Here is a 26,733-nt window from a genome sequence, read left to right on the forward strand (position 1 = left end):
TTTTGGCATCATACAGGGTGGCGCTGAAATTTGAACGCCCAAAGTCCGCCGCTGCTTATGTTCTTTATAATATTTGAGAACACACACCCGAGGTAGGTAAGAAGGTTGTGAAACCATGCATAGCATGGAGAAAGTGGATGGAGGAAACTTTTTCTCCCTCTCCTAACACTAGAACTCATGGACATGAAACTGAATGTTGGAAAATTCAGGATAGACCAAATGAAATACTCCTTTATGTGGTATATAGTTAAACTATGGAACTTGCTCCCACATGTGAAAGTAATGGCCACCAATTTGGAAGGCTTTTAAAAAAGGCTACTATCCATGATGGCTATGTTCTACCTCCACAACCAAAGGCAGTGGGCTTCTGACTACCAGTTACTAGGAATCACTCATTAAGACCATAGTTTTACTCATTCTTTGTAGTTCTATCTGAGAAAACAGATTTGCACCTTGGAATATGGTGCCACGATGCTTCAACCTTGCTAATGCTGAATCTATTCCTGTGCTAACTTACAAATCAAACTGGTTTGCTTCTTGTCATGTTATATTTGCTTCCAGGTTTCCAGGCTAAGCTCTCTGCTATTTGTATTACTGTTGAATGAATGTTGGGCAGCTCTGTTATACCCTTCCCTGTCTAGAGAAGCAGAAGTAAGTTAGAAAAGTCTAGCCACTCATTTGTGTCCTGGATGACTGAATCACTGATTCTTGTCACTTGAAGGTCTGCACTGGCAGCCTAGTACTGCTTCACTGTAAACTCCCAACACTTGTTTTGGAATATTTTCAGTACAAGAACGTAGGCCACTACAAAATCATTGCCACCAGTTAAATCTTACTCAGAGTAAACCTACTGAAATGAATGAACCCAAGTTAGTCAATTATTAACTTCAGTGGGTCTGCTCTGAGTAGGTAAAGGACCCCTGGACGGTTATGTCCAGTTGACTTTGAGGTGCAGCCCTCATCTCCGCTTTCAGGCTGAAGGAGCCGGCATGTGTCTGCAGACAGTTTTTCCAGGTCATGTGGCCAGCATGACTGAACCACTTTTGGCACAACAGGACACTGTGATGGAAGCCAGAGCGCACAGAAATGCCATTTACCTTCCCACCACAATGATACCTATTTATCTACTTGCACTGGTATGCTTTCAAACTGCTAGGTTGGCAGGAGCTGGGACAAAGCAAAGGGAACTCACCCTGTCACGCAGATTCGAACTGCCGACCTTACAATCAGCAAGCCCGAGATGCTCAGTGGTTTAGACCACAGTGCCACCTGTGCAGCCCCAAGTCTCCATGCTACAGACAAATTATCCTAAATATACAATGCAAAAAATAAGCCTAACTTCCCACTTCCAAATATCTATGCAAAAGCTGTTGCTTTTTTGTTGGAAGGTTTGGGATGCAACTCAGCTTGCACCAGGGACTGATGCGTCTGCACTAGGAGTAGCTAGAGAGAGGAACCTCCATGTTTCCTAGACCAGGCTTCCTCAACCTCGGTCCTCCAGATGTTTTTTGGCCTACAACTCCCATGATCCCTAGCTAGCAGGACCAGTGGTCAGGGATGATGGGAATTGTAGTCTCAAAAATATTTTGAGGGCTGAGGTTGAGGAAGCCTGTCCTAGACTGTCCTCTCTGACTTGTTCTGACCTTCCCTCTGGTGCTTGGCTTATTTCCTGTTTTCTGCTTCTCACCTGGGGAGAGGAGAAACAGTTTGTTTCTCTCCTGCTGAGATGCAACAGCAAGCATGGCTCAAGGCTCATCTACCTACTTTGGACAGAATGAGGGCTCTTTCCTATCAAGCATGCATTTCCTATAATAAGTGTAGCTTTATTGTTTTCCTAAATTCAGAGCCTCAGTGTGATTATATTCAGGGTAAAGTTTGCTCCTCCAACAGAGATTCAGTGTCAAGGGCTAATGCCACCATCTAGCTGGCTACTGCTAGAAGCAGGATGTTGAGCCATTGGTCTCATTCCAAAGAGCTCCACATAAAATGACAGAGAAGAAAGGGAACATCTAGTCCAGTGTGCTGATCAGGGCAGGAACTATAATGCATCAACAGAACCTTGAAGTGTGCACTAAATGCCCTGCTTAGTGGAGGACACTTTACCCTGAATGTATGCACAGTGATACTTTGAAGATGGAAAATATGGAAGTGTGCTCCTCCAGTAGGGAATCTGCATTAAGTTCAACTTCTGATGAGCATTTTAACTCCAATGCCAACATTTCCCCCTCCATCTGTGAAACAGTCCAAATCCAGTCAAAATTCTACTTTCTGTTTTTTTTCATCTACAAAACATATGCAAATTGATTCAAATAACTTGAAGTGATACATGTAAAAAGGAATATGATTATGACAGTTACTTCGCTCCCTCTCTGTCTCTCTGTTTTAAAGAAGTAGTTTCAAAAGGGATTTAATCTGCACAAAGTTCATACTAATTGAGCATTTTGGGCAATTATTCCCATCTTCCTCCAAGATTTAGGATTTTATAATGCCAGAGATGCACTCTTCTTCAGCAACTTCAGTGGCAATTCATTTTAAAGGAATATATAACAGCCCTGTGGAAAATAATAAGGGAAAGGTAGCCTTTTTTTAAAGGGGCATCCACTGGGAAGATCTCCAACACAAACTTCATTTCATAAATGGGACCTGTGTGTGAACACAGAGGTAGGGATAGATGATTCACTTTTGCATGTCTTCATTCATAAATTTGTCCAATCCCATCCGATCCCATTTGCGACTCTTTCATTTAAAATGCACAGTAATTTTGCAAAAATACACCTACAATGCATTCTGGTATGCTTTGAGGTGGGAAATATATCCCAAAAGTCTGGATAAGTGCAAAAGCCAAAGGATAACTGTATTCCAATTCACATATTTTTCTGGGAAGTGCAAACTGTTCCACTTTAAAATGCAAGCTGAACAAAATCCTCAAGCATCCAATTCTTAAACTGGCGTGTTCTCACCATGTACATACATAGTGGATACTGATTTTTCAAAAACTTTTCATAATTTTCTGTAAGATTAACAGTGCTAACCCCTTGCCAGCCTACTCAGAAATAAGTCCACTGAGTTTAGCAGGTCTCATCACCAGGTATGTGGGTACAAGATTTCAGTCCTCTAATCTTCCAGTTTCACCCATCATGTTTGCTCCTTCTCTGACCCTAAACCTTACTTCACAGACTGTTATATCCTGGAGTATTATTATGTTTAACAATAATTATTAATATACTGGAGATACTTCCCAAAAGTTGCAATTTGAAATTACTTGCAGATGATTTTAAAAATGGTACAATTAAAAACAAAAACAACCATTGGCTGCCAATGGCCTACAAAAACAAGAAGAAAGCTTTCTTTTCATAGTTGTTCTAAACTGTTTTTGATATTGTGTTTTACTGCTGTTACCTGTTCAGGGACCTTAGGGTGAAGGGCAGGTTATAATTATTAATTACTACTACTATTACTACATAATTTTTCTATCCAAGACCCACCCTATTCCTGTGAATGTAATTTGTTTTAACTGTTTTTAATGTTGTTAAAACCCACCCTGGGACCTGCTGGTGGTGGGTAATAAATTCAATGTTGATGCTGCTGACAATAATAATATTCCAGCGGTAGAATCTCTGGATCTAGTGGTCAACACTTCCCCAATCTTTTCTCTCTCCCCTCCTATTTCTTTCAATGGGATCCTTACTGGGAAACTTCTCAATGGATTCTGGATGTTATCATTTTGCCTTTCAATTTTAGCTCAATCTGGGCTGAAATTAACTAGCATGAAATCCTAGTTAAAGACTCCCTCTCCCTTCCCCCTGAACACACCTCCCTCTTCTCCTCTCTGGACCCACCACAGTTCCCGGCCTCTCTGGAGATCTACCTTTCACGAAGCTGTTTCTTCTCAGACCTGATTATTCTGAGCCCAAGGGGGATTTCTCTCGGCTCAGCTTACAACAAAATTATCAATAACTTCGGCAGAGGCAATTAATGGCACAAATGCCTCGCTGTGTGGATCGAGCTTGGCATGTAGCTGGCCATTTCTGCAGGTTGGGATTGTGTGTGGATTTTTCTTTTTTTAGTAAAGCAACATTCATCAAGCGAAAAGAGAAGGAAAGAAAAATACCCCATCACAAGCCCTAACTGAAATAGTAATAGCAAGAAGTCCGGGGGGAGCGGGGAGGAGGAAATGTAAATGCATACTGGAGAAATTTTTCAAGAAGCAATAGTCACCTTCACCTCCCCCCCCCCCTTCCTAAAAAATACCTCTCAATCAGATTCCAGAGAAACTTGACATTGAATCAACCATCCCTTCTAGGAAGTGTACATGTTTGCAGAGTGGTGGAGTTCAAATCCCCCAATGAAAACGGCAGGTTTATTCTCCTGATTATCAACTAGATCTGTTGGTCCCAGAAACTTGCTTCCTCCCTTCCCTCCCTGAAAGAACACTCTGCTCCAAAGGCCAGTTAACTGGGAGGGGAAAGCAAAGCAAGGCAAATGCTGGCCTCTGCGCCTAGCTTCCCAGGATGAACATCAAGGCAAAGGGCAGGCCAGCTCGCTCCCTTCTGTTGGCCAGAGAAAGAGCAGGTGCTCCAGCACTTTCGTTCTTCTCTCCTCCCCATCCCTTTTCCCTCATGTATCCTTGTAAGCTGGCAGGCAGGGACTGTCTTATCTTTTAATGTATGTAGGCCACTTAGAAAAAGGGTCATGATTATGATGAAGAAGCATTTAGGTTTGGCCTTTACTTATGTCAGACAATAAAGTGTCAAGCCTGATCTCCTGTACAAGGAAGGAGGAAAGATGACACATCTTGAATTGTGGGCATGCCTGCCAGGGGGCTTGGTCTGCAGGCTCCAGGTGAGATTTTGCACGGTTACAGATGGCTCAGTGTTGAGTGAACCAGCCAAACCAGAAGATGCTTTGGATGCCAACTATTCCACAGGCCATTGAGCTCAGACTAAACAGGCAGGTCCCCTTTTCATGCAATGCACCTTTTGACAGGGAAGTGAAGATAAGGCCCCAAGCTTTCTAGAGTGGATGAGTGCACATTCACCCCACCAGGCCTCTGCCCCTGCAAAGACAGAGCCTTCCCCATGCTTTTTGATCTGGGCTTCCATGTGTATTGAACAGACACTGCTACAGGTAGACCCCAAGTAGGCAATAGCCCTCTACGCTTTTGAGCCTGTCCCCAGTAACTGGCTTCCAGTGGTAGGCTGCCCCTGAATATGGAACATTTAAAGCCCTAAACGGCCTCAGCCCTGTATACTTGAAGGAGCATCTCCATCCCCATCATTGAGCCTGGACACTGAGGTCCAGTTCTGAGGGCCTTCTGGTGGTTCCCTCACTGAGAGAAGTGAAGTTGCAGGGAACCAGGCAGAGGGCCTTCTTGGTAGTGGTGCCCGCCTGTGAAACACCCTCCCATCAGATATCAAATAGATAAACAATTATATCACTTTCTGAATGCAGCCATGTTTGAGGAAGCTTTCAATGCTTGATGTTTTGTTGTGTTCTTTTATATTCTGTTGAAAGCTGCCCAGAGTATCTGGGGCAACCCAGTCAGATGGGCAGGGTACAAAAAATAGATCATCATCATCATCATCATCATCATCATCATGAGCTCTCAGCTGTTGCTGTGCAGCCACCAATGGTGTTTTATACACCATTGCATTGAATCCAAGGGCACCCATGAAGCTGTCATGAAGACCAATGTTGACGACAAAGGAATGGGCCACCCACCCAGCTTCCAAAAACTTTACAGACTCCAATGCAGTCTTGTCCCACCAGGTCTATTCTTATCGCAGCAAGAATCCACATCTCTGCTGGGAATCAGACACCAAGTGTGTCTGGTTATGGTCCGTTTAAGCCACACATGACAGCAGTCACCCTGTTCTTTTGCAAAGACCATGGCAGGGGTAATAGGGGAGGGGGAATATTTATTTCGCACAAGGATTTGCCAACTGGATTCCCTCCACCCCAAGCTGTCTGACAGTCATGAACATTTTTACTGGCTTGTGAACGCATTTCAGGGGGCCTGGTAGCTGCCATTACATACCACACCACGAAGCACTGGATGTTCTCTAGCGTTCATGAGGGAGCCTCCATTCATTTCCCTGGAGGAGGGCAGCTTTTTATAGACTCCTCCTGCACACTTGGATTTAGTCCCCATCACACCAAAGTGAAGATGGAAGGCATCGTAACATGAAAGAGTTCCTTTGGAGCACACTAAATTCTACTCAAAGGAGATCCAGGTCACACTATATAGCACTTTTTCAGTCCTGGCCCATTCCACCTTCACAGGCGTGGCTTCCCCCAAAGAATCCTGGGAATTGAGTTGTTCTGGGTTCTGGGAACTATAGTGCCCTGAGGGTTAACAGCTCTCAGCACTCTTAACGAACTATTCTCCAGGATTCTTGAGGAGAAGCTGTGCTTGTTTAAAGAGAACTTTAAACAGATAGCATGGATGCAACCCCATTGAATGCAATTTAGTTGTATATAAACCTCTATGCTTGCAATGGATTTTTGGGCCAATGCATTACGAGTGTTGGGCTAGGACTGGGAAGACCCCAGGTATAGACCCACAACTCAGTCATGAAGCACATTGGGAGACCTAGGGGCAGTCACTGTCACTCAGCATAACCCACCTCATAGGGGTGTTATGATTAAAACAAATGAAGAGAACACTATATGCCACCTGGAATTCCTTGGAGAAAAACCAAGGGGTAAATGTAATTAATAAAGAATAAAACCCAAACATTTTATTTATTTATTTTATTTATTAGACACGTATCACCATCATAAGATCTCATGGCGGTTCGCAAGATAAACATTCAAGGTAAAAGGTAAATATAGCTTGGGGCAGGGCCTGGATGAGGCCCTGATGTGTTGATTCAGAATACCACAGCTCTACAAGGTATACACCACAGCCTGCATCAGTCCTTGTTAAAATTCAGAGGGAGGAATCAAGGAGAAATGGTTATGTCAGCAGTGAGACACACTAATCAAGAGGTGCAGATATTTAATTCTTACTGAATTCAAAATCTGGCACAATTTCAGTACTGTATCACATTTTTGGACCGCCCCTTTCCGATGTTTCCTTGGAACATTACTTAGACCATAGCTCCCTGTTCCCTGCTCCCGCCCCCCTCATGCCCACATACCAAACCTCTCAATTAGTATGACTTTTTATGATCAGTTTTATTTGGTTACTTAAATAACGTCTAACTTACTTTTCTACCCCAAAGAGTACTGACGGTGGTTACCAGTAAAACAGACCATAAAATATAAAAACCGTAAACATAAAACCAAACAAACTGGGGAATGTAGGAGAGGGAAAGATAGACGCTTAAAAACCGTGTGGAGATGAACGGCCTAAGATTTCAATGGATGTTTGATGCACCAATTGCGCTGCCTGCTGGCCACTCATGGAATTTATGACTGCTAAGAAGTGAGTGACTTTGGAAAACTCTGTAACTTACCAGCTGATCCTATGCAAGTTTATTTGAAAGCGAGCAAGCCTGCATAGAGTTCTAGCCATAAAGTGTTTAAAAAAGATTTATTATTTTATAAAAAAGATTTATTATTTTAAAGGTAAGGACCTGTGTACCTTTATGATGCTGACACTTTTGTAAATGCATTTACAAGGACGTTCCTCAAAACGGGGACATGTTGGTGAATTTTAGCCAGGCAGACATTTGCTCTTAAATCATATTATGACAATTCATTTAGGTTTCTTAAAAAAAGAAGAAGAAGTATTTCTGGAGTTTTCCCTCCATTTCCTGGCACTTCATATTTTGAGTCCCCTTGCTGTTTGGAATGGAAATGAATCCTGAAATGCCAGAAATAGCCCCAAGGTATTGGGATATACTCCTTTCTGTGAAAAGCTCTCCAAATCTAATGGTCAGCAAGCAAAGCCACACCTGGAAGAAGCAGGATATAATAATGCTTCCCTGGGGATCTGCAAGGAACCAGGAGTTTATGTACAATAGGAATTGCTGTGCCTGTTTACACGCAGCAGCAAAGAATGACTCCGATATATCAACAACTTGAGTGATTGTTTCCTTTTGGAGATGAAAACTTTGCTTTCTGTAAATGAAACAGTCCAAAGTCATAGAAATCATCTATGAAGGCAACCAGCTCTTAATATAGCAACTGTTAAAATTCTTACCAAAACAAGAGGAAGGTATTTTTCTTTTCTCTTTTGCAAGACTGTGGCACTCCAGTTATTGGTGAGCTCTCATCTGCCCCAGTCAACATGGGCAATGGTCAAAATTGCACCCACCATCTGGAATACCTTTCTACATGCTGTTTATAAGGCAGGGACAGTGGCAAGCTTTAAGCACCACATGATAATTAACTGGTACAAATTGGTGTGGGAAACAGCTCTCTTAGAAAGACTGACAAACAGATTAAGGATGTGCTGGGGACAAAATAAGAAATACAATTTTACTTCTGTCTGGTTTGATTTCATAATGTATGCTATGCCAGTGTCCCAGAAAATGAACAACCCACATTCTCCTGCCATCTGGTGAACTTAGCTGCAATATCTTTTTAACAATATCTCTATTCCTCTCACATTATAGCCTTCTTACCTGCAAGGAAGTAAGAAACGCAGTTGTCAATGCTGATACCATTTCACAATAGGGAAAAACCACTACCACACCTTTCTCAGATACTGGAAAGGCTACTATATCATAGCTACATGGATGTTTTTATTTTATGTTTTGTATTCTACCAAAAATTTGTATTTTAATGGCCTAAGTCAATATTTTGGATAATGCGTTATCCACATACTCTCATATACAGTGGTACCTCAGGTTACAAACACTTCGGGTTACAGACTTCGCTAACCCGGAAGTAGTACCTCGTGTTAAGAACTTTACCTCAGGATGACAGTAGAAATCGTGTGGTGGTGGCGTGGCGGCAGCGGGAGGCCCCATTAGCTAAAGTCGTACCTCAGGTTAAGAACAGTTTCAGGTTAAGAACGGACATCCAGAACGAATTAAGTTTGTAACCAGAGGTACCACTGTATGCAAGTTATTTCACCATTTTGTTTATTCTATTTATAGGGAAATAAAATTAAAAAGAAAGCAAAAATACACACCTGCTCTCCACCAGGGACTCCAATTTTACTCAACCCACAGGCTATTAATTGGTAAAATCATTTGCTTAAACAATGTTGCAATTTTATTTTCTATTTTTCTGGCTGATTAGCTATATTTTTATTCCCCACAGAGGTTTCCATAGATTAAAAAACCAGTGCATAGAACAGGAAAGGGACCATCCTTTGGATCATCTGACTTGAAAATCACCATGCTTTTTGGAAACCATGGTCCCCAACCCAAAGAATTACCGGTACTTAAAGTGGGTGGAGGTGGTATGTGTTTACCACACTCAAGAAAAATGTTGGTTCCCATCTTCTGAACATCTCCCACTGCATCAGAAATTACATTTGAAATTTTGCAGAATTTCCAAAGAAGCTTGCAATGCGATATCTGCAGGGTGGCATGGAAAGATGGTGTTACTATTTAAGAAGAGCAGGATAGAAGCCCCTTTCGATGCATGGAGCTCACACAGGGCAGTTATTTGGATTATTCCAGGGAGGGGTGGCTCTTCAGAGATTGTTCAACTACAACTCCTACCATCCCTGCCCATTAGCTATACAGGTTGGGGCTGATGGGAATTGGAGACCCAACAACATCTGGAGGGTCACATGTTCCCTATCCTAGGAGTAGGTGGCTAACGCTGAATACAACTTAGTTTAATTACAACTTCAGAGTTAGCTACACTCATTATTTTGAATGGGTCTCCTCTGTATAGGATGAGAACCCTGGATGTAAGCCATAAGCTCTTGTAGTATAATATGGCGAGCGGCAGTGGCTCAGAGACACAGCAACTGCTTTACACTCAGAAGGACTCAGGTTTGAGTCTAGGCACCTCTAAGCGGGACTGGAAAAGGAACTTCCTGAAATCCCAGAGAGCTGCTGCCAGTCAGTGTTGACAACACTGAGGTAGATGGACCAATGGTCTGAGTCTGTATAAGGCAGCTTCCTACATTCCTAGTGCTCAAGCTCTTGGGGAAAAAAGAAGGGAAGGGAAGAGGCATTTTCCCATTGTGTTGGTTTCTTTCAAACTGTTGCAGGGCATCAATATAATTGCTTTTAGCTTTTGTTTTCCTAAGGCAAAAAGGGGGGGGGGTTGCAAAAAAGAGAAGGCAGAACAGGCTGTGGGATTTTGCCCAGAAAGCAACTCTACAACCTTGAAAAGGTTTTCTTTAATGCTTTCTGAAAGGTCTGCCTCTCTTGGGGCATCATAATGGGCTTAAAATATACTTAAGAGTACATCCTGGAGCTATGAAAAATATTCCCAACTCTTGTATTTTCTTTTTCAAAGAAAGAGAACATCACAATGCTTATTTTGACTTTTTGCCTGAGATTGGCTGCAAAAGAGCTTCTGTTTAGAAAAAAAAGGTTCAGCCATCCCACCAGTTTTTCAGGAAACAAAGAAACATACAATTAGAGAGGGAGGGGAAATCCAAGAGATTAGTTTTATTCTGTAAAAGGCATTTGTGCACATGCATTCTAAATGTACTCTTCACATCAACTCTTCCCCACAGAGGATCCTTTCTGAACCTGGTGCTCTCCAGAGGTTGTCTGACCACGTTCCCCATCAGCCCCAGCTAGCATGGCTAATGGTCAGGGATGGTGGGACTTGTAGTCCAGCAACACAAGGTCCCCGATCCCTCATTTCGAAAGCAGCATTCTCTGCTGCCTGGAAGAGACAGAAGAATGCCTCTATTCAGAAGAGGCATTCCCCTCTTTCATAAGGGAATGGGGAACCTGCGGCCCTCCAAATATTGTGGGACTCTCACTTCCATCAGCCCCAGCCAGCATGGCCTAATAGTCAGGGATGATGGGAGCTCTAATGCAGTAGCAAGCCACCCCTAGTTGTACTCAAATATCAAGTATTATAATGCATATCTGAATGCAGCGAAATAGCAAATGGATATAAAGGGAGCAGCAGCAGAGAGCTGGGCAGGTGCATATAATTTTGATTCATCAAGCAATACCATGGCCAAATAGAATTTGCACAAAGTGGTCTAAATGGTTTCTCCAAAGAATGTATGTTTACATGGTTAATTCAAAGTGATTTAAACTGATTTATACCAGCAGAAGTACAAGGTGTCAAGAGCAGTGATATGCTAGAAGGGACTTCTCCATCTCTGTCTGTGGTGGTGGAGCGTATCATATCTTTGCCTGCTCCACCATCTTTAAAAACTGAAAGAAAACACCTCCCTGTCAGCATAAAGCTAGCAAACAGGGAATGGGCTGGGTTAGAACTATTCTTGATGTGCTAGTTCTCTACTTAAGGGAACATGCAGAGACGGCAGACTCATTGGTTCTGCCATGTAGACCAAGCCCTGACACTGCCCCCTGCTGAGGATTCTGGGTAATGTAGCTTTGAGTAGCTTGTGGGGAATCCATGGCCCTCCAGATTTGCTAGACTACAGCTCCTATCATCCTTGAGTGCTGGCTATGCTAACTGGGACTGATGGGAGTTGGAATCCAACATCTGGAGTAGCTAAAAAAAATCTGTTCTAAAGCCTCGGCATTCATTAAAATACCAGTTATTTTTGTGAAGACTCAGGGTCCCTGTCCAAAGAAGTAGCCTCCAAGATCGATAAGATCACCCAACCCTGAAAACCTTTCAAGCACGCTGTACTCCATTGTTGTACCCAGATCTGCTCCTTCTTGTCCATTCAGCTTCACCTGGGCCTGCTTCTTGTTTTGCTCAGCTGGCTCCTGGCAAATTCTACTCTCAGTGGACTACCATGGAGGCTTAAGCCCTGTAGAGCCACAACAGCAGCATCAGCTGTGGCTTTATCACTGTAATTGAGAAACGCCCGGTGTTGTGCTCCTTGCCATGTCAGTCTTGCAGGGGTTGCGTGGCACTGTCTCAGGGCATCCTTTAACTCGCCCACTCTGGTCCCTTGAGGAATGCTGCCCACATACACAGCGACAGGTGAATCAGGGAGGGGAGAGCTGTCTGGTGATGCCCCACCTTCTGGACTTGCTTGGGACAGGCTGGCCTGATCCTGGAAACTGCTACTTTCAGGTCTGCTCTTCTTGGCAACTCTCACTGGCTTGTCAGCAGCTGGAACATCTCGCTGTTCGTCCTTGAGGGCAACATCCTTGCCTTCTTGTTTCTCTCTGTGGCGAAGGTTCTTGAGGACCGGGATCTTCCCCAGCATTTCGTGACTGATCTAAAGCATGGAGAAGAGTTAGTTCCCCTGCTCCTTAAATCGAACCCAAACTTTAAAACGCAAGACCAGGCAATCACACAGTTCTGCCAGTAGCATCAGATGACGTAAGAGATACACAAAGCACACCTAGCATCTGTGAAGACTAAGCTGCTGCTGAGAAATACTACCCATTTCACCAATGTTGGCTATTTATATTACAACACATCGTCCTGACAGACTTGCCAGGCATGATCCAGTGCTGTGCTGGATCCTTCCTCCACAGCTTTCCCCATTGGCTCCCCCATTCTAGGTGGCTAGAGCTGTGATGGGGGGCAGGAGGAGAGCACTGTTCATGTTAATAACACTTATAACCTGTTTTTCCTTTGGTACGCTCAGAGACCTTTCATTCTGGCTCTGATCTAGTCTGCACAATAGCACTTACAACTCCATTACTTACAAAATATTATACAGTTTCTCTTCACCCTTCACTTTAGTTATGATTTAGATTGTAAGCTCTTTCAGAGAGAAGAACCCATCTCCCTGCCCCCTTTTGCTTGAGAAACTCTGATTAAAATAGCAAGAGATAAATGTGCAGTTTAAAATGTAAACAGTACAAAAACAGCATTCATACCTGGCCTTTTCTCCAAAGAAACTCAAGGTGGTGGATACGCAACACCCTTAAAAAAATCCTCACAACAGGTAGGGTTAGGTTGAGAAGCAGCAACTGCCCCAAGGTCACCCAGTGAATTTCATGGTTGAGTGGGAACTTGAACCCAGGGCATTTAACTTCTAGCCCGACAGACCACCTTCCCAAACCTGTGGCCCTCCAGACGTTGTTGAACTACAGCTCCCATCATTCCCTCACTGTTGGATCTGCTGCCTGGGAGCTGATGGGTGGTTTGAGTCCAGCAACTTTGGGGGAGTATCACGTTGGCTTCCCCTGCTCTAACCACTATACAACACTGGCTTTTGACTAATAAAAGCAGCGCTCCCAGGCAAATTATTAGCGGCATGAAAAAAAAGGAGCTTCCAGCCAATTGCTGGACAATGTCACTGCTTGAATAGCATCTCTGCCGATTCCAGAGAAAGCATTTTCAGCTGTGCAAACTGCCCTTTGGAGAGTATTTGGTGACGTCATATGCAAAGCACACCAAACTGGCTTGGAACAGTGTTTATTATTTGCTCTGTTTCTCCTGGAGCCCCGATTTAGAACCTCCTGTTGGTTTTCATCAAATTTCCTCGCGGAATGCACAAACACGCTGCTAAATGGTCCAAAGAGAGTTGTTCTCCCTCCAGACCCACTTTCACATCACTGATCACTCCTGGACCCAATGCAAATAAATGCCTCTTGAGTCAAATCCAACTCCTCTCTCTATGTATTTGGAGTCTTTATTTAGCTAAGTCATAACAGCAAAAGAGGAGGGTGGGATCCTTGTTCAAGACATGGGAATCATTTGCCTCCCTGCTCTCTCTTGAAGACAACTCCTAACTTCAGGCAGGGTTGGGGGGGGGGGAGTGTCCTTTGCCTGCCACTAGCAGCCATACCTTCAACCATTCCCAGCATTAGCAGAAGCAATGATGAAAAACCAAGCAAAATATATACAAAGAGAGCAGAATAATTCTAATTTTCATAAGAAGAGTCTGTTGGATCAGGCCAATGTCCCATCTAGTCCAGCATCCTGTTCTCACAGTGGCCAACCACATGCCTGTGGGAAACCAGCAAGCAGGACCCGAGCGCAAGAGCACTCTCCCCTTCTGTGGTTTCCAGCATCTGGTATTTGGAGGCACTGCTGCCTCTGACTGTGGAAGCAGAGTATTGACATCATGGCTAGTAGCCAACGCTAGCCTGATCCTCCATGAATTTGTCTAGTCCTCTTTTAAAGCCAGCCAGGTTGGTGGCCACCACTGCTTCCTGTGGGAACAAGTTCAAAAGTTCAGCTATATGCTGCATCAATAATAATAATAATAATAATAATAATAATAATAATAATAATTTATTATTTGTACCCCGCCCATCTGGCTGGGTTTCCCCAGCCACTCTGGGCAGCTTCCAACAAACTTTAAAAATGAGAAGTCCTTTTATCTGTCCTGAATCTTCCAGTGACCGGCTTCATTTGATGTCCACGAGTTCTAGTGTTAGGAGTTCTCCCTGATGCTTTGATGGCTCCCATATCTAGTGTCAGGATGCAACCTCCATAAATAACTTCCTCAGCCATCTCTGGCTCCCCCACTTCTAATCGCAAGCAAGATCTGCCTAGCTCTGGCAAAGGCCGCCCTCCCTCCCACCACCCAGGAACTCTTTCATCTCTTGTGTTGCTTTTCACACTCCAGCAGACAGGATTGGTCTGCAGGGAAGACTGTATATCAAAAACTCTGTTATCTAGGGGAGAGAGAGAGAGAGATTAAAGCCTGTGATCTACCTTGGGACAAAGGTTGTGCTTCCTTTCGTCCTGCCATCTGTTCGCAAAGGCAGATTTGGGTTGTAATCTTCCTCTTCAGCTCAGCAATTGCTGCATTTCTGGCCAACTAATTTTGGAGTTGTTGTGTGTGGGGGGGGGGAACCACCACAACAGCCGCCATGGGAGAGCAAAGGAGAACGAATAGATATTCCCCACCCACCCCACAAAAATCCCCACTGCAAACAAAAGGAGAAATACAGGTGTATAAAATTTTACGTTTTGTGGCTAATGGGGCTAAGAGAGAAGTTTTCATCTCTTGCACTTGGATTGGACGATTCGGCTGAATGTTGGAAGATTCAAGGGAAATAGCTTTAAATACATCTTCATGTAGTGCATAGTTAAACTATGGAACTCACTCCCACAGGAAGCAGCGATGGCCACCAATCTGGATGACCTTCAAAGAGGACAGGACAAATTTGTTCAGCAGAAGGCTTTCAACGGCTGCTAGTCGCAATGGCTATGTTTTGTGTCCACTGTCAGAGGCCGTGTACTGGGGTACAAAACTGGGGAACAGCTCTTGTGCTTGAATCCTGCTTGTGGGTTTCTCGCAGGCATTTGGTTGACTACCGTGAGAACAGGATGCTGGGCTAGACCTTTGGTCTGATTGCTTTCTGATGTGCTACTTTTGCTGCAACCATTTTTGGTTCTGCAACAAACCACTTGCAGGGCTATGCAGCGGTAAAGGCAGGCTGAAATACTTTTAAACAAACAAGGAAATAAAAAGAAATCTGCAAGCGCCCCTCCCCATCCCTCAGTGCTTTTGTTATGAAGCAATGAACACAACAGTGGAGGCTGGTTCATTAGGCTGAATGGGGCTCTGACCCACCAGCTTCAAGACTGCCTTCTTACTTACAACCAATCAGGGGGCAGTGGTGCCCGTCATTGGCTCCACCTACTGTTGGTTTCCCTGCCTTCCACCCCACCAGAGCCAATGGGCACCACAGCAACACACCTGAGCTAATCAGCCTGAAGATTCAAATTGAGATGTTTCTTGTCCCCACCCCACTCTGCCGCCAATATTCCTGAGCTGCTCTCTATTCCTAGACATCCTGGCAGTATTTAACAATGAAAACAAACAGATTCAGACAAGAATGTACAATGTTTAAAAAACTCTGGAATGGCAAACAGGGTGGGGGGGAGATGGAGGATTAGCTGCAACGCTTTTTCGGTTATGAGATGGTATGATAACGATTCTTCCCATACTTCAAATTATAAACAACTAGTATAAATAAATAGCAATAACTTAAAATTTTAACAGAACTACTCAGGCAACTTCCCCACCTACATTAACGAATTTATAAGTATTATATTTATATCAGGATAATAATTATTGTGATGCAATTTTTTGTTTATTCGTATGATTGTATGAATCAATAAACTGCTCACTGTCTCTGGTTGAATTATTTGTTGTTCTGTTATTGGTCTTCTAATATCGTGCTTCTTCCTCCTATTTATTTTACTTCTCAAATTTTGTATGAATGCAAACATCAAATCAATTTTAAAAAACCACACATTGATATACTTTATAAAACAACAACAAACCCATATGTCTGTCCACATACTAGCTTTATTCTTGGTGGGTGGTAAAAATAACAGCCCACCTTAAATATGGAAAGTCACACTCCCCCCTGCCCACCCCCCCACATAGGGCTATCTTTGCTTCCTCTAGTCCAGCCTTCTGCTACCAAATTGAATTAAATAATAGACCGTACCCAGTGTTTTTCCTTTTCAGAGCAGAACCACTGAAATCAGAAGACGTGACTAATTTAGGCCCATTCATTTGAATGGGTCTAATCTGCATAGGATGACCATTGCATCTAACCCACTAGCCCTACTCCTCAGACTGTGATGCTAATAGTTAGTTGTTGTCACCAGCAACCTATTCATTTATAGCACATCTAATGCAAATTCTGCAAGACACTTGAAATGCCTCTCTAGCACCCCAGCAAACTGCTCATTGCAGAACAGGCCACCTACCTTGTGCCAGAGGATCCCTTGTGGCTTGGGGTGGTTACACCCTGTCTTGATTATTCTCGTTGGGGTAAGGATGTAATCCACAGTTAGGTCATGGTCGCCCAGCAGATCTTCTGGTATGTCAACCACCTTTATTAAGCAGGAGGAAAAATATCATCAGTCCATAGGTGGCTTTCAAATGCAGAGCCTTTTAGCCCCATAAAGAAGGCAAGGAGAGCCTGCTGGATCAGGCCAATGGCCCATCTAGTTCAGCATCCTGCTCTCACAGTGGCCAACCAGATGCCTACAGGAAACTCTCAAACAGGACTAGCACAAGAGCACTTTCCCCTCCTGCCATTTTCCAGCAACTGGTATTCAGAAGCCTCTGACTGTGGAGGCAAAGCATACACATCACAGCTCTAGCAGCCATTAATCGCTTATCCACCATGAATTTGTCTAATCCTCTTTCAAAGCCATTCTAGTTGGTGATCATTATTGCCTCCTGCAGGAGTGAGTTCCATCCAGAGAATAGAAGAAATATTGCAGTCAGAGCAAATAGCTCAGCTGAAATTTAAATCCATTGCCTGCCTCATCACAGAGGCTCATGATCTCCTCTAGTTTTTGCTTCCATAGTTGAACTTGTGTCCAAATATTTTTCCTTTACAAAGAGATTATTGAATTTGGGAAATCAGCAGGCTTCTGGACAGGGCAATATTTGGTGCTTCGATTGTCTCGTTTTCCCTGACCATGATCTGAAGGGGCAGAGTTTAATTCTGCAAAGTGCTTACTTTGCATACCACACAGAAATCACCAAATTTGTTTCCTAGCTCAGATCTTGCCCAATGCCCAGGAAGCCTCACCCTGCCAGGCAGCGAGTCACCCCAGTTCCATGCAGCTGTTGTTACCTGGCAGTCATGAACGGCTGTGACAACTACTGTGTCCTCTCTTACAGCTCCCATGGAGACCATCATTGCATACTCCAGGTCTGCAAAGCCTTCCCCTTTCCCAATTCGGAAGCCTGCAGTGAGAAAGTGAGAGACCGCAAGAAGAAACAACAGCAGGGATAAATTGTTTATATACCTGTATATAAGCAGGAATTGCCTGCTGGATTAGGCCAAGGGCCCATCCTGGCCAGTACTCTGTTTTCACAGAGACTTAGCAGATGCCTCTACTGGGAAGCCTGCAAGAAGGACCTGAGAACTCTCCCCTCCTGTGGTTTCCAGCAACTGGTGTTTAGAAGCATTACTGCTTATGCCCAAGGAGGCAGAACATAGCCATTGTGGCTAGTAGCTATTGGTAGCCTTCTCCTCTGTGAATTTATCCAATCCTCTTTTAAATCTGTCCAAGTTGGTGGCAATCACTGCTGCCTGTGGCAGAGAGTTCCATAGTTACCGGACTAACTAAATCTGTTAGTTTGGCTCATCATAGGTGCTTTTGTTTATTATTTCATTCACCCTTCAGCTAAATCTACAGGGATTCTTCTGAAGAAAAGCCAACACACTTGCTTTGTTTCTAGATGATGCAGCCAGTGTTAGAAGAGGGATTCTGTGGCAGACCTTGGGCTCTCAAATTTCAGCGGTGCCCCATGCGATGCTTAAATTCAGCACTACCTGACTCTCGTGCACCATTCTACAGCATTGTTATAGCACCCCCTGCAGCACAAAACCCAATGTGGATGCCTCTAAAACCACCTCTGCAGGGTTTATCTTTGCTGGAGTCAGAGAGATAAGTACTTTTTCTAAGAGGAAGTCTGCCACCTACAGTCCTGGAAAATCATTACACACTCTCTCTCTTCTCTAGTCATAAACTTAGCTGTACAAATGTGGTGACTGATGCCACCAGGATTGGTAGGGCATAAGGCAAAGAGAGCAATAGTAGGTGGAGCCAGAAGCAATGATAGGCAGGCCCAGAGCCAATGAGAGGCGGACTCAACTAATTCCAGTTTTGTCCCCATCCTCCTCCCTTCTGAGTTCTACAAGGGCAACACTGAGACTGAGGAGGGGGAAGCCACCCCCTGGACTGGGGGCTGACTGAGGGGAGACTGAGGTTGGTTGAGCAGTATCCCATTTGCTCTTATTGACAAGCCTCCACTGCAGCTTACCTAACCAAAACAGCATGACTCGCCCTCAGGAGGAAGGTCTCAGCAGGCTGGAGATAACTAGATTTGGAAAAGTGCAAGGAAACAGCTAGTGTGTGTTGGGGGAGACCCTGAGAGGGCAAAAATTCACCATTGGAGCCCAATGAGAACTGAGCATATTCAGTGGGCATGGACTACTGCAGGGGGAATGGAAAATTGGGAGGAAGGGTGAGGGAATTGGAGTAGAATAGCCTGAACAGAACCACTGCACAGTGTGGGCCCAACCTGGAAAACTAATTGCCTTTTTTATTTATAATGAGGTCTGTATAGTTCAACTAACTCTCACAGGAGCCAGCTTGGATGGCTATAAAAGAGTACTGAACAAATTCATGCAGGATACGTGATCAGTGGCTGCTAGCCATGATGGTTACGGTCTGCCCTCCATGGTGAGAGGCAGCAATGCTTCCACACCAGTTGCTGGAAACTGCAGGAAGGCAGAGTGCTCTTGTGCTTGGGCCCTGCTTGCAGGCTTTCCAACCGAGGCACCTGATTGGCCATTGTGAGAACCAGGACGATGGATTAGATGGGCCACTGACCTGATCCAGGGAGCTCTTCTAGTGTTCTTACATTATAGTAAAAAATCAGCTGCTGACTTTCATTCAGAATTAAAACTTTGACGTTGCAAAAAAGTAGCCTTGCATCTAGCCAAGATACTGATGCTCCACTGGCTCCCAAATATGACCACCTCATATCTTACTCCTCCTTTTGTGTTACAGGTAGGTAGCCATGTTGGTCTGCTGTAGTCAAAACAAACAAAATAAATAAAAATTCCTTCCAGTAGCACCTTAGAGATCAACTAAATTTGCTATTGGTATGAGCTTTTGTGTGCAACTGGAAGGAATTTTTATTTATTTTGTTTGGTCCTCCTTTTGTGGTTGGTAGACATTCCCCCAAAGACCCTGATGTTGGGAAAGATAGAGGGCACAAGGAGAAGGGGACGACAGAGGATGAGATGGTTGGATAGTGTTCTCGAAGCTACCAGCATGAGTTTGACCAAACTGTGGGAGGCAGTGGAAGACAGGAGTGCCTGGCGTGCTCTGGTCCATGGAGTCACGAAGAGTCGGACACGACTAAGCGACTAAACAACAACAACAGACATTTCTTGTTGCAAACCACAACTCAAAGACAGTGTAGGCTGGTCTTGTCAGGGTGAATGGGGCACTGTTTTAGCAACCTTGGCCTGCCCTCAGCCAGTCCCTACCTGCCTGCCTTCTTACAACCTTTCTGGAAGTGCTGCAGCCTATCAGCTTCCCCGTTTGTTAAGTCTCAATATTGCCCTTGTAGAACCCAGCAGGCAGGAGGAGGATGGGACAAAACTAGAATTAGTGGGCTCTTCCTGCTGTTGGCTCTGGCACCACCTGCTGTCAACCTCCCTGCCTTCGGCTCTACAGCTCCCAATGGGCACCAGTCACAATTGCTCAAAGATCATGATCTTACACTGTGGTCTTTTCAGACCCGTGACCCACCTTTGCATGCAAAAGACCCCATATGTTCAATCCCCGGCATCACCAGGAAGGTCTGGGAATGTTCTCTGTCTATAACCCTGCAGAGCTGCTGCCAATCCGTGTAGACAAGACTGAGTTAGATGGACCAACGGCCTGTCTTGATATGAAGCTGCTTCCTATGTTGCTATCCAACTTGGGGGTCTACTGCCTTGGTATATGGGGCTCTGATCTCAAGTATAATGACTAATATGAACATATGAAGAGCCTTGCTGGGTCATATCAAAGGTGTGGCCCACCTTGTCCATCTTCCCAACTGGACACTTCCAGGAAGCTCATAAGCAGGGCAGGAAGGCAACAGCCCTCCCTCACTATCTTCCCACCCACCAACTGATACTCAGTGGAGCATATACTGCCACTAAACATGGAGGTTCTATTCCATTTAGATAATCTGCCCAGGCTTAGCTATCTGGAATTTGTTTCAGCAGCTTCCCTCTGGCTGAAGTTCCCAGCCACATGGTTTTCTGCCAAGTACCTTTCTCAGAAACAGCCACAGATCCTACCACAACCAGGTCCACGTAGACCTTTGCGTCCAGCCCAACGGGTACGCTGTAATCCCGAACGCCCTGGGGGGAAAAAGAAAGAGAGGAGGAAAAGAAGCGTGGTTGCTCACCGTCAGCCTGAATTGCTCCCTTCTCCCTCCCCCTTGCAAACTCCCCCCCCCCAACCACCAAACAACAGTCTATTGAGAGAGAACAGAAGCCTCCTCTATCCAGCACAGCCGGTCCTGCTCTCTTCTTGGAAGCCAGCCAAGTTGTTCTTCTGGGATTCTCAAGCAATTGGGAACGTCAGCTTGGAGGAAATCCCATCCTAAACCCAATTTCAGAAATGCCAGGTTTTCCGTTCTGCCGCTGACCTGAACGTGCTCATTTTTGAACAAAGGAGCTTCGAAGAAGGAGGTCTCCAGCACAAGGCTGCCGAAGGACAACTTAATCAGGCAGTTCAGTTCTGTCACCTGCAGCTTCCATTGTGATCATGGATTCCTGTTCCATTGGAGTTATGTTACTATCAGTTTCTTCCACAGCGGATGGTCATCTTGATTACATTTAAACTTATAGTGGAATTGTTCACATCCGCATTGTATGTTTAAAGCACTATCCTACCACTTTAACAGTCATGGGGAACCTTGGGAATTATCGTTTGTGCTGGACTCGCAGGGTGCTGACCTCACAGAGCTATAGTTCCCACACCCTCGACAAGCTACAGTTCCCAGGATTCTCCAAGACTGTTAAAATGTATGGTGTGAATATGACCATAAACAGAGACTGCATTTTTGACATTTAATTCCATTTGACAGCACTGCCTATAAGAATATACACCAATATATGTATGTATATATGTACACGTATGTGAACCTATTAACTAACTACTAAGTAAGTAACGCTTTAGTTATTAATAATATTTTGACTATATTTATATCCCACCTTTTACTCCAAGGAGCATAAGATGGTGTACATGGTTCTGTCCCTCCCTATCTTATCCTCACAACAACCCTGTGAGGTAGCCAAGGCTGAGAGGCAGTGACTGCCTCAAGGCCACCCAGTGAGCTTCATGACCGATTGGGGAACTGAATCCTGGTCTCCCAGGTCCTAGTCCTGTGTGGTTAAACACACTACATGCACCTGACAAAGTGGATTTTAGCCCACAAAGCTTATGCCATGGGATAAATCTGTGGCTCTTTAAAAGGCACTGCAACAAGATCCTGTGTTTGTTTGTTTTTCTGCAACAGATTAACACAGGCACTCCTCTGGAAAATATATCCCATAACGCCTGCCTGCTTTTGGCATTCCAGCACTGGAGGGCGCCAAAACCCCACTTTACGACCTACAAGACAGCAACAAGCCATTCCTTATAGGGGATGCTGTTGATTTGGCCTGGAATGGTAGAAATGCTTTGCAGTCTGCACATACCAATACAAAAAAAAATCAAGAAAGTGAGGAAACAGAAACATCTAGCAAACTAAATCACTTTTCAACCGCCTTCTAGCTAGTCCCATTGATGCTCAGCAGTCTTTTTGAAGCACAGTAGAAATCAGTTAACCAAAAAAACCCTGTTCTTGCTTCCTCCTCCCTGCCATTCTTACTTGAGAAGTGGCACATTTTCTTAGCATCTCTTTGGTTGCTCCAGGGGGAGGGATGATCCTGTTGAACAGCCCCGTCCGCAGGCGTGGGGTTGGCACCAAGAGAGCTTTCCTGGCCTGGGAGAAGAGGAGATAGGGGGTGTTCACACAAAAATGAGCCTACGAAATCGCCTCTGGGAGCAAAGGTCTGGTTACCTGCAGTGCAGCCAGCCGGATTCCCTCCAGAGGTTTGTCAGGATCCACCTTGACCTCCCTGGCTTTATCAAAGACATCCCATGCTTGGGCGGAGCAGCTCATCTCGAAAGATCCCTGCACCAGGGAGAAAGTGGGGAAAGCAGCATACTCACTTCCAGAGCTAAAAAGCGGGCATTCTTCTGGGGGGCATCAGGGTTGACCTTAACAGTCCTGGCACTTTGGAACTCCTGCAAATCAGGAAGCCTTGCGGAAGCACGTGGTGCATCCTGTTTTGGTAAGAGATCTCTCATAAGAAGCGACACGTGGAAGAGGCTTAGCCCTTAGGATCATGAGAAGCTGCTTTCTACCAAGTCAGTCCATCTAGATCCGTACTGTTGACAGCAGCCTTTCGCAACCTTTGGTCCCCAGATGTTGTCAGACTACAACTCCCATCATCCCTAGCTAGCTGGACCAGTGGTCAGGGATGATGGGATTGTAGTGCAACACCTGTGGACTCAAGGTTGAAAAAGACTGGTCTACAGTGGCTCTCCAGGGTTTCAGGCAGGGCTCTTTGCCAGCCCTGCATGCTGGGGATTGAACCTGACACATTGTGCATGCAAAGTAGATGTTCTGATCACTGAGCTATAGTCCTTAGAACAGGGCGGTCCAACTTCTCATACCAAGTGGACCATGAGATTACTTTGACACAGAACCCGCGGGCCGCACACTACCTTGTCACACAGTGGGGGGGGGGGCCAAAGCCAAAATTTGATGACCCCACAATCCACACGCTGCCTTCCCAAAGCTGAGTAAGAAAGGCTCTAGGCCAGGGGTAGGCAACCTAAGGCCCGGGAGCCGGATGTGGCCCAATCGCCTTCTAAATCCGGCCCGCGGACGGTCCGGGAATCAGCTTGTTTTTACATGAGTGGAATGTGTCCTTTTATTTAAAATGCATCTCTGGGTTATTTGTGGGGTATAGGAATGTGTTCATATTTTTTTTCCAAAATATAGTCCAGCCCACCACAAGGTCTGAGGGACGGTGGACTAGCCCACGGCTGAAAAAGGTTGCTGACCCCTGCTCTAGGCTTTGGGAAGGAGATGCATGGCTCTGGCAGGATCCTGGAGGCTTTCCACCTTCTTCCCAAAGCTGGAAAAAGCACTAAATAGGCTTTGGGAAGGAGGCGGAAGGACTCTAGGACTCTGTCAGAGCCCTCATGCCTCCCAAAGCCTACTGCCTCACTTACCTGGCTTTGGGAAGGCATCACAAGGGCTGTGGGAGGGGCATCAAATGTTGCAGAGGGCCGCCCCAAAAAGCTTCAAGGGCTGCATGCAGAAGCCAAATGAAATTTGCAGGTGATACCGGATGCCATGTTACTCAATAAACTCACTGTCAGTATTTTGTCAAAACCTGTCCCAACCATTGACAGCCTTCCTCTGTAGGAATAAGCAGGAATGTGTTCCAATAGATGATGTGTGTTTTAATTTTCACCTGGAGGCCATGCTGTCATACCTTGAAATTGGGAATCCGGTGATGGACAGGTCTTGGGAAATCAGCCAAGTTATTTGCTTCCATGTAGTCCCAAATTTTATGGCGGATGTCCCACTTGGAAACTCCTTGCAATAAAGAAGAGAACGTAAGAGTCAGGATGGATTCACACTGGCATTTTCCACATAAGCTTGGACAAAATCCAATGCTAGACATATTCAGAGCAGACCCTTGAGAAGTCTACTGATTTCAGCAGGTCTACTCTAGGTATGAGGGACGCAGGTGGCGCTGTGGGTTAAACCACAGAGCCTAGGACTTGCCGATCAAAAGGTCGGTGGTTCGAATCCCCGCGATGGGGTGAGCTCCCGTTGCTTGGTCCCTGCTCCTGCCAACCTAGCAGTTCGAAAGCACCCCAAAAAGTGCAAGTAGATAAATAGGTACCACTCCGGCGGGAAGGTAAACGGCATTTCCGTGCGCTGCTCTGGTTCGCCAGAAGCATCTTAGTCATGCTGGCCACATGACCCGGAAGCTGTACGCCGGCTCCCTCGGCCAATAAAGCGAGATGAGCGCCGCAACCCCAGCGTTGGCCACGACTGGACCTAATGGTCAGGGCTTTACCTTTACTCTAGGTATACCTTATCGTGCAAGCACAACCATTTCTACTTAGAAGCAAGTCTTCTTGAATTCCCTGGGGCTCAGTTATGAAGAAAGTGGGGTTTGGACTGCAGCCTTAACCAAGTATTTATTTATTCTTTATATATTTAATAAATTAGAAGCATTCTATTTTTTTAACAGTTTCCAACGCCCCTTCAGAATCTAGATCAATCTAGATGGTGGGGAATGGGCTCAGTGGGAAAAGCATCTGCTTTGCATGCAGAAGGCCCCAGGTTCAATCTCCAGGTAGGGTTGGGAATATTCCCTGGAGAGCTGCTGCCAGTCAGTGTAGACAGTACAGAGCTAGATGGACCAATGGTCTGATCTGGTATAAGGCAGTTTGATATGTTCCTATGCAGATTGCACAGAAACCTGCACACAGCTTCCTCCCTTCCCTCAGCACCTCTGTGGTTGATTTATTTGCAATTGAAAAGGCACACAAGTGCCCCAACCCCCAGTTTAGCAGGAGTAGACCGCCTGCACCTAGAGCAGAGTTAAGAGCAAGCCTTCTTCCTGGCTTAGTTTCTCAAGTAGGAGGCAAACAAAGCGGCAGCTAGTTAGCTAGTGAGCCAGGAGTTTACAGAATAAGGCAGCATGTTGGACAGTCAGATATTGGGGTGGAGGGACTGAATGCATCCCTGAACCTCAGGGCCTAGTTTCCTGGCTCACCTCCCTTCATAGTAGAACTCAGGGATGGCCCAAGACATTTTGGCACCCAAGGCGGATGGCAAACTGGTGCCCCCCCCCCCCCCGCCAGGGAAAGGAGTGAGTGAAGAGCTATTATCAAGAATGGGGGGCAGGGGGGAGAGAAAGATCGACATTGGGATTTGCCGCTCCTGTGGATCCTGCCGCCTGAGACAGTTGCCTCCCTTGCATCGCTGTCAACTTTTCCCTTATCTTGCGAGGAATCCTATTCGGAATAAGGGAATTTCCCTTTTTTAAAAAAGGGAAACGTTGACAGCTATGCTCCCTTGGCCTCATAGGTGGGCAGGTCCTGGCAGAACTAACTACCGGAGCTCCAGTCCTGTCCCAGGCACCCCACTTGCCACATAGGAACAAGGGGTCAGAATGCTCCTTAACCGGCACCACTCGGATTCTGTTTCGGGGCTGCCTCAGCAGCTGATGCCCCAATCGGCCACCTTTCGCACATCGGAGGTGCCAGGGATTGGCATTCTGCGTGCAAAGCATGCGCTTTGCCAGGAAGGTCCTTGCCCCAGCGTCCCCTTCATTACCGGGGCTGCCCACTTGCTGCGCCACCTCCATGCCTGCCCCAGAGCTGGCCGAGTCAGCCCAGCCAGCTACATTGTCGCTCCTCCTCCAGCTGCCGTTCGCTCCACGTGCTGACACGGACTACGGCAGCCCAGAAGGGACAGCACTGAGCGCGGAAGAAGGTACCGGAGTCCGCAGCTCCTCCGGCGACCGCTGCATGCTTACCTGCGCGCAGTTCGGCAAGCGCAAAGGGTGCGTTGCAAGCAGCAGAGTCTGGATGTTTCATTCACTACCGCCGGGAGAAAATGAAAGAAACGCTAAAAGGTCCAGCAATGGCATCTAAGTACTGCAGTCAATAAAGGATGAGAAATTTGCAGTTAAATAGATTTTAGTCGACTAAAAAGTGCATAGAGGTGGCAACAATGCTCCTGAAGCCAAAGCAAAAAAACCCTTCCTTTGTTACTAATGTTCTTTCCAACAGACTAAATAGGGTTACCCCTATAGAATTTTCAATAAAGTGGGTTGTTGTTGTTGTTGTTGTTGTTTAGTCGTTCAGTCGTGTCCATGCCTCCCTTGCCTAGCTGTCTTCGTGACTCCATGGACCAGAGCACGCCAGGCACTTCTGTCTTCCACTGCCTCCCGCAGTTTGGTCAGACTCATGTTTGTAGCTTCGAGAACACTGTCCAACCATCTCGTCCTCTGTCGTCCCCTTCTCCTTGTGCCCTCCATCTTTCCCAACATCAGGGTCTTTTCCAGGGAGTCTTCTCTTCTCATGAGGTGGCCAAAGTATTGGAGCCTCAGCTTCAGGATCTGTCCTTCCAGTGAGCACTCAGGGCTGATTTCCTTAAAAATGGAG

General features: G+C 45.5%; 1 protein-coding gene across 5 annotated transcripts; it reads right to left on the reverse strand.

Moving 5' to 3' along the window:
- Positions 1-7,725: 7,725 nt before the first annotated feature.
- On the reverse strand, positions 7,726-25,999 carry MTHFSD (methenyltetrahydrofolate synthetase domain containing). 5 transcript variants are annotated; one of them, XM_081018225.1, is made up of 8 exons: positions 25,901-25,999; positions 24,039-24,142; positions 22,550-22,663; positions 22,358-22,471; positions 20,750-20,840; positions 17,541-17,653; positions 16,660-16,785; positions 7,726-12,244 (listed from the first exon to the last, which is right to left on the reverse strand). In XM_081018225.1, the coding sequence occupies exons 1-8, from the start codon at positions 25,929-25,931 to the stop codon at positions 11,747-11,749; spliced, it is 1,191 nt and encodes a 396-aa protein (XP_080874351.1). In that variant the 5' UTR covers positions 25,932-25,999; the 3' UTR covers positions 7,726-11,746. The 5 variants fall into 5 exon arrangements, with proteins under 5 accessions (XP_080874351.1, XP_080874352.1, XP_080874349.1 ...); XM_081018226.1 differs by lacking the exon at positions 22,550-22,663 and adding an exon at positions 22,702-22,815; XM_081018223.1 differs by having other exon boundaries at positions 25,808-25,962.
- Positions 26,000-26,733: the final 734 nt, after the last annotated feature.

The sequence above is a fragment of the Podarcis pityusensis genome (genome assembly GCF_964106645.2).
Source record: "Podarcis pityusensis genome assembly, chromosome: 8".
NCBI lineage: Eukaryota > Metazoa > Chordata > Lepidosauria > Squamata > Lacertidae > Podarcis > Podarcis pityusensis.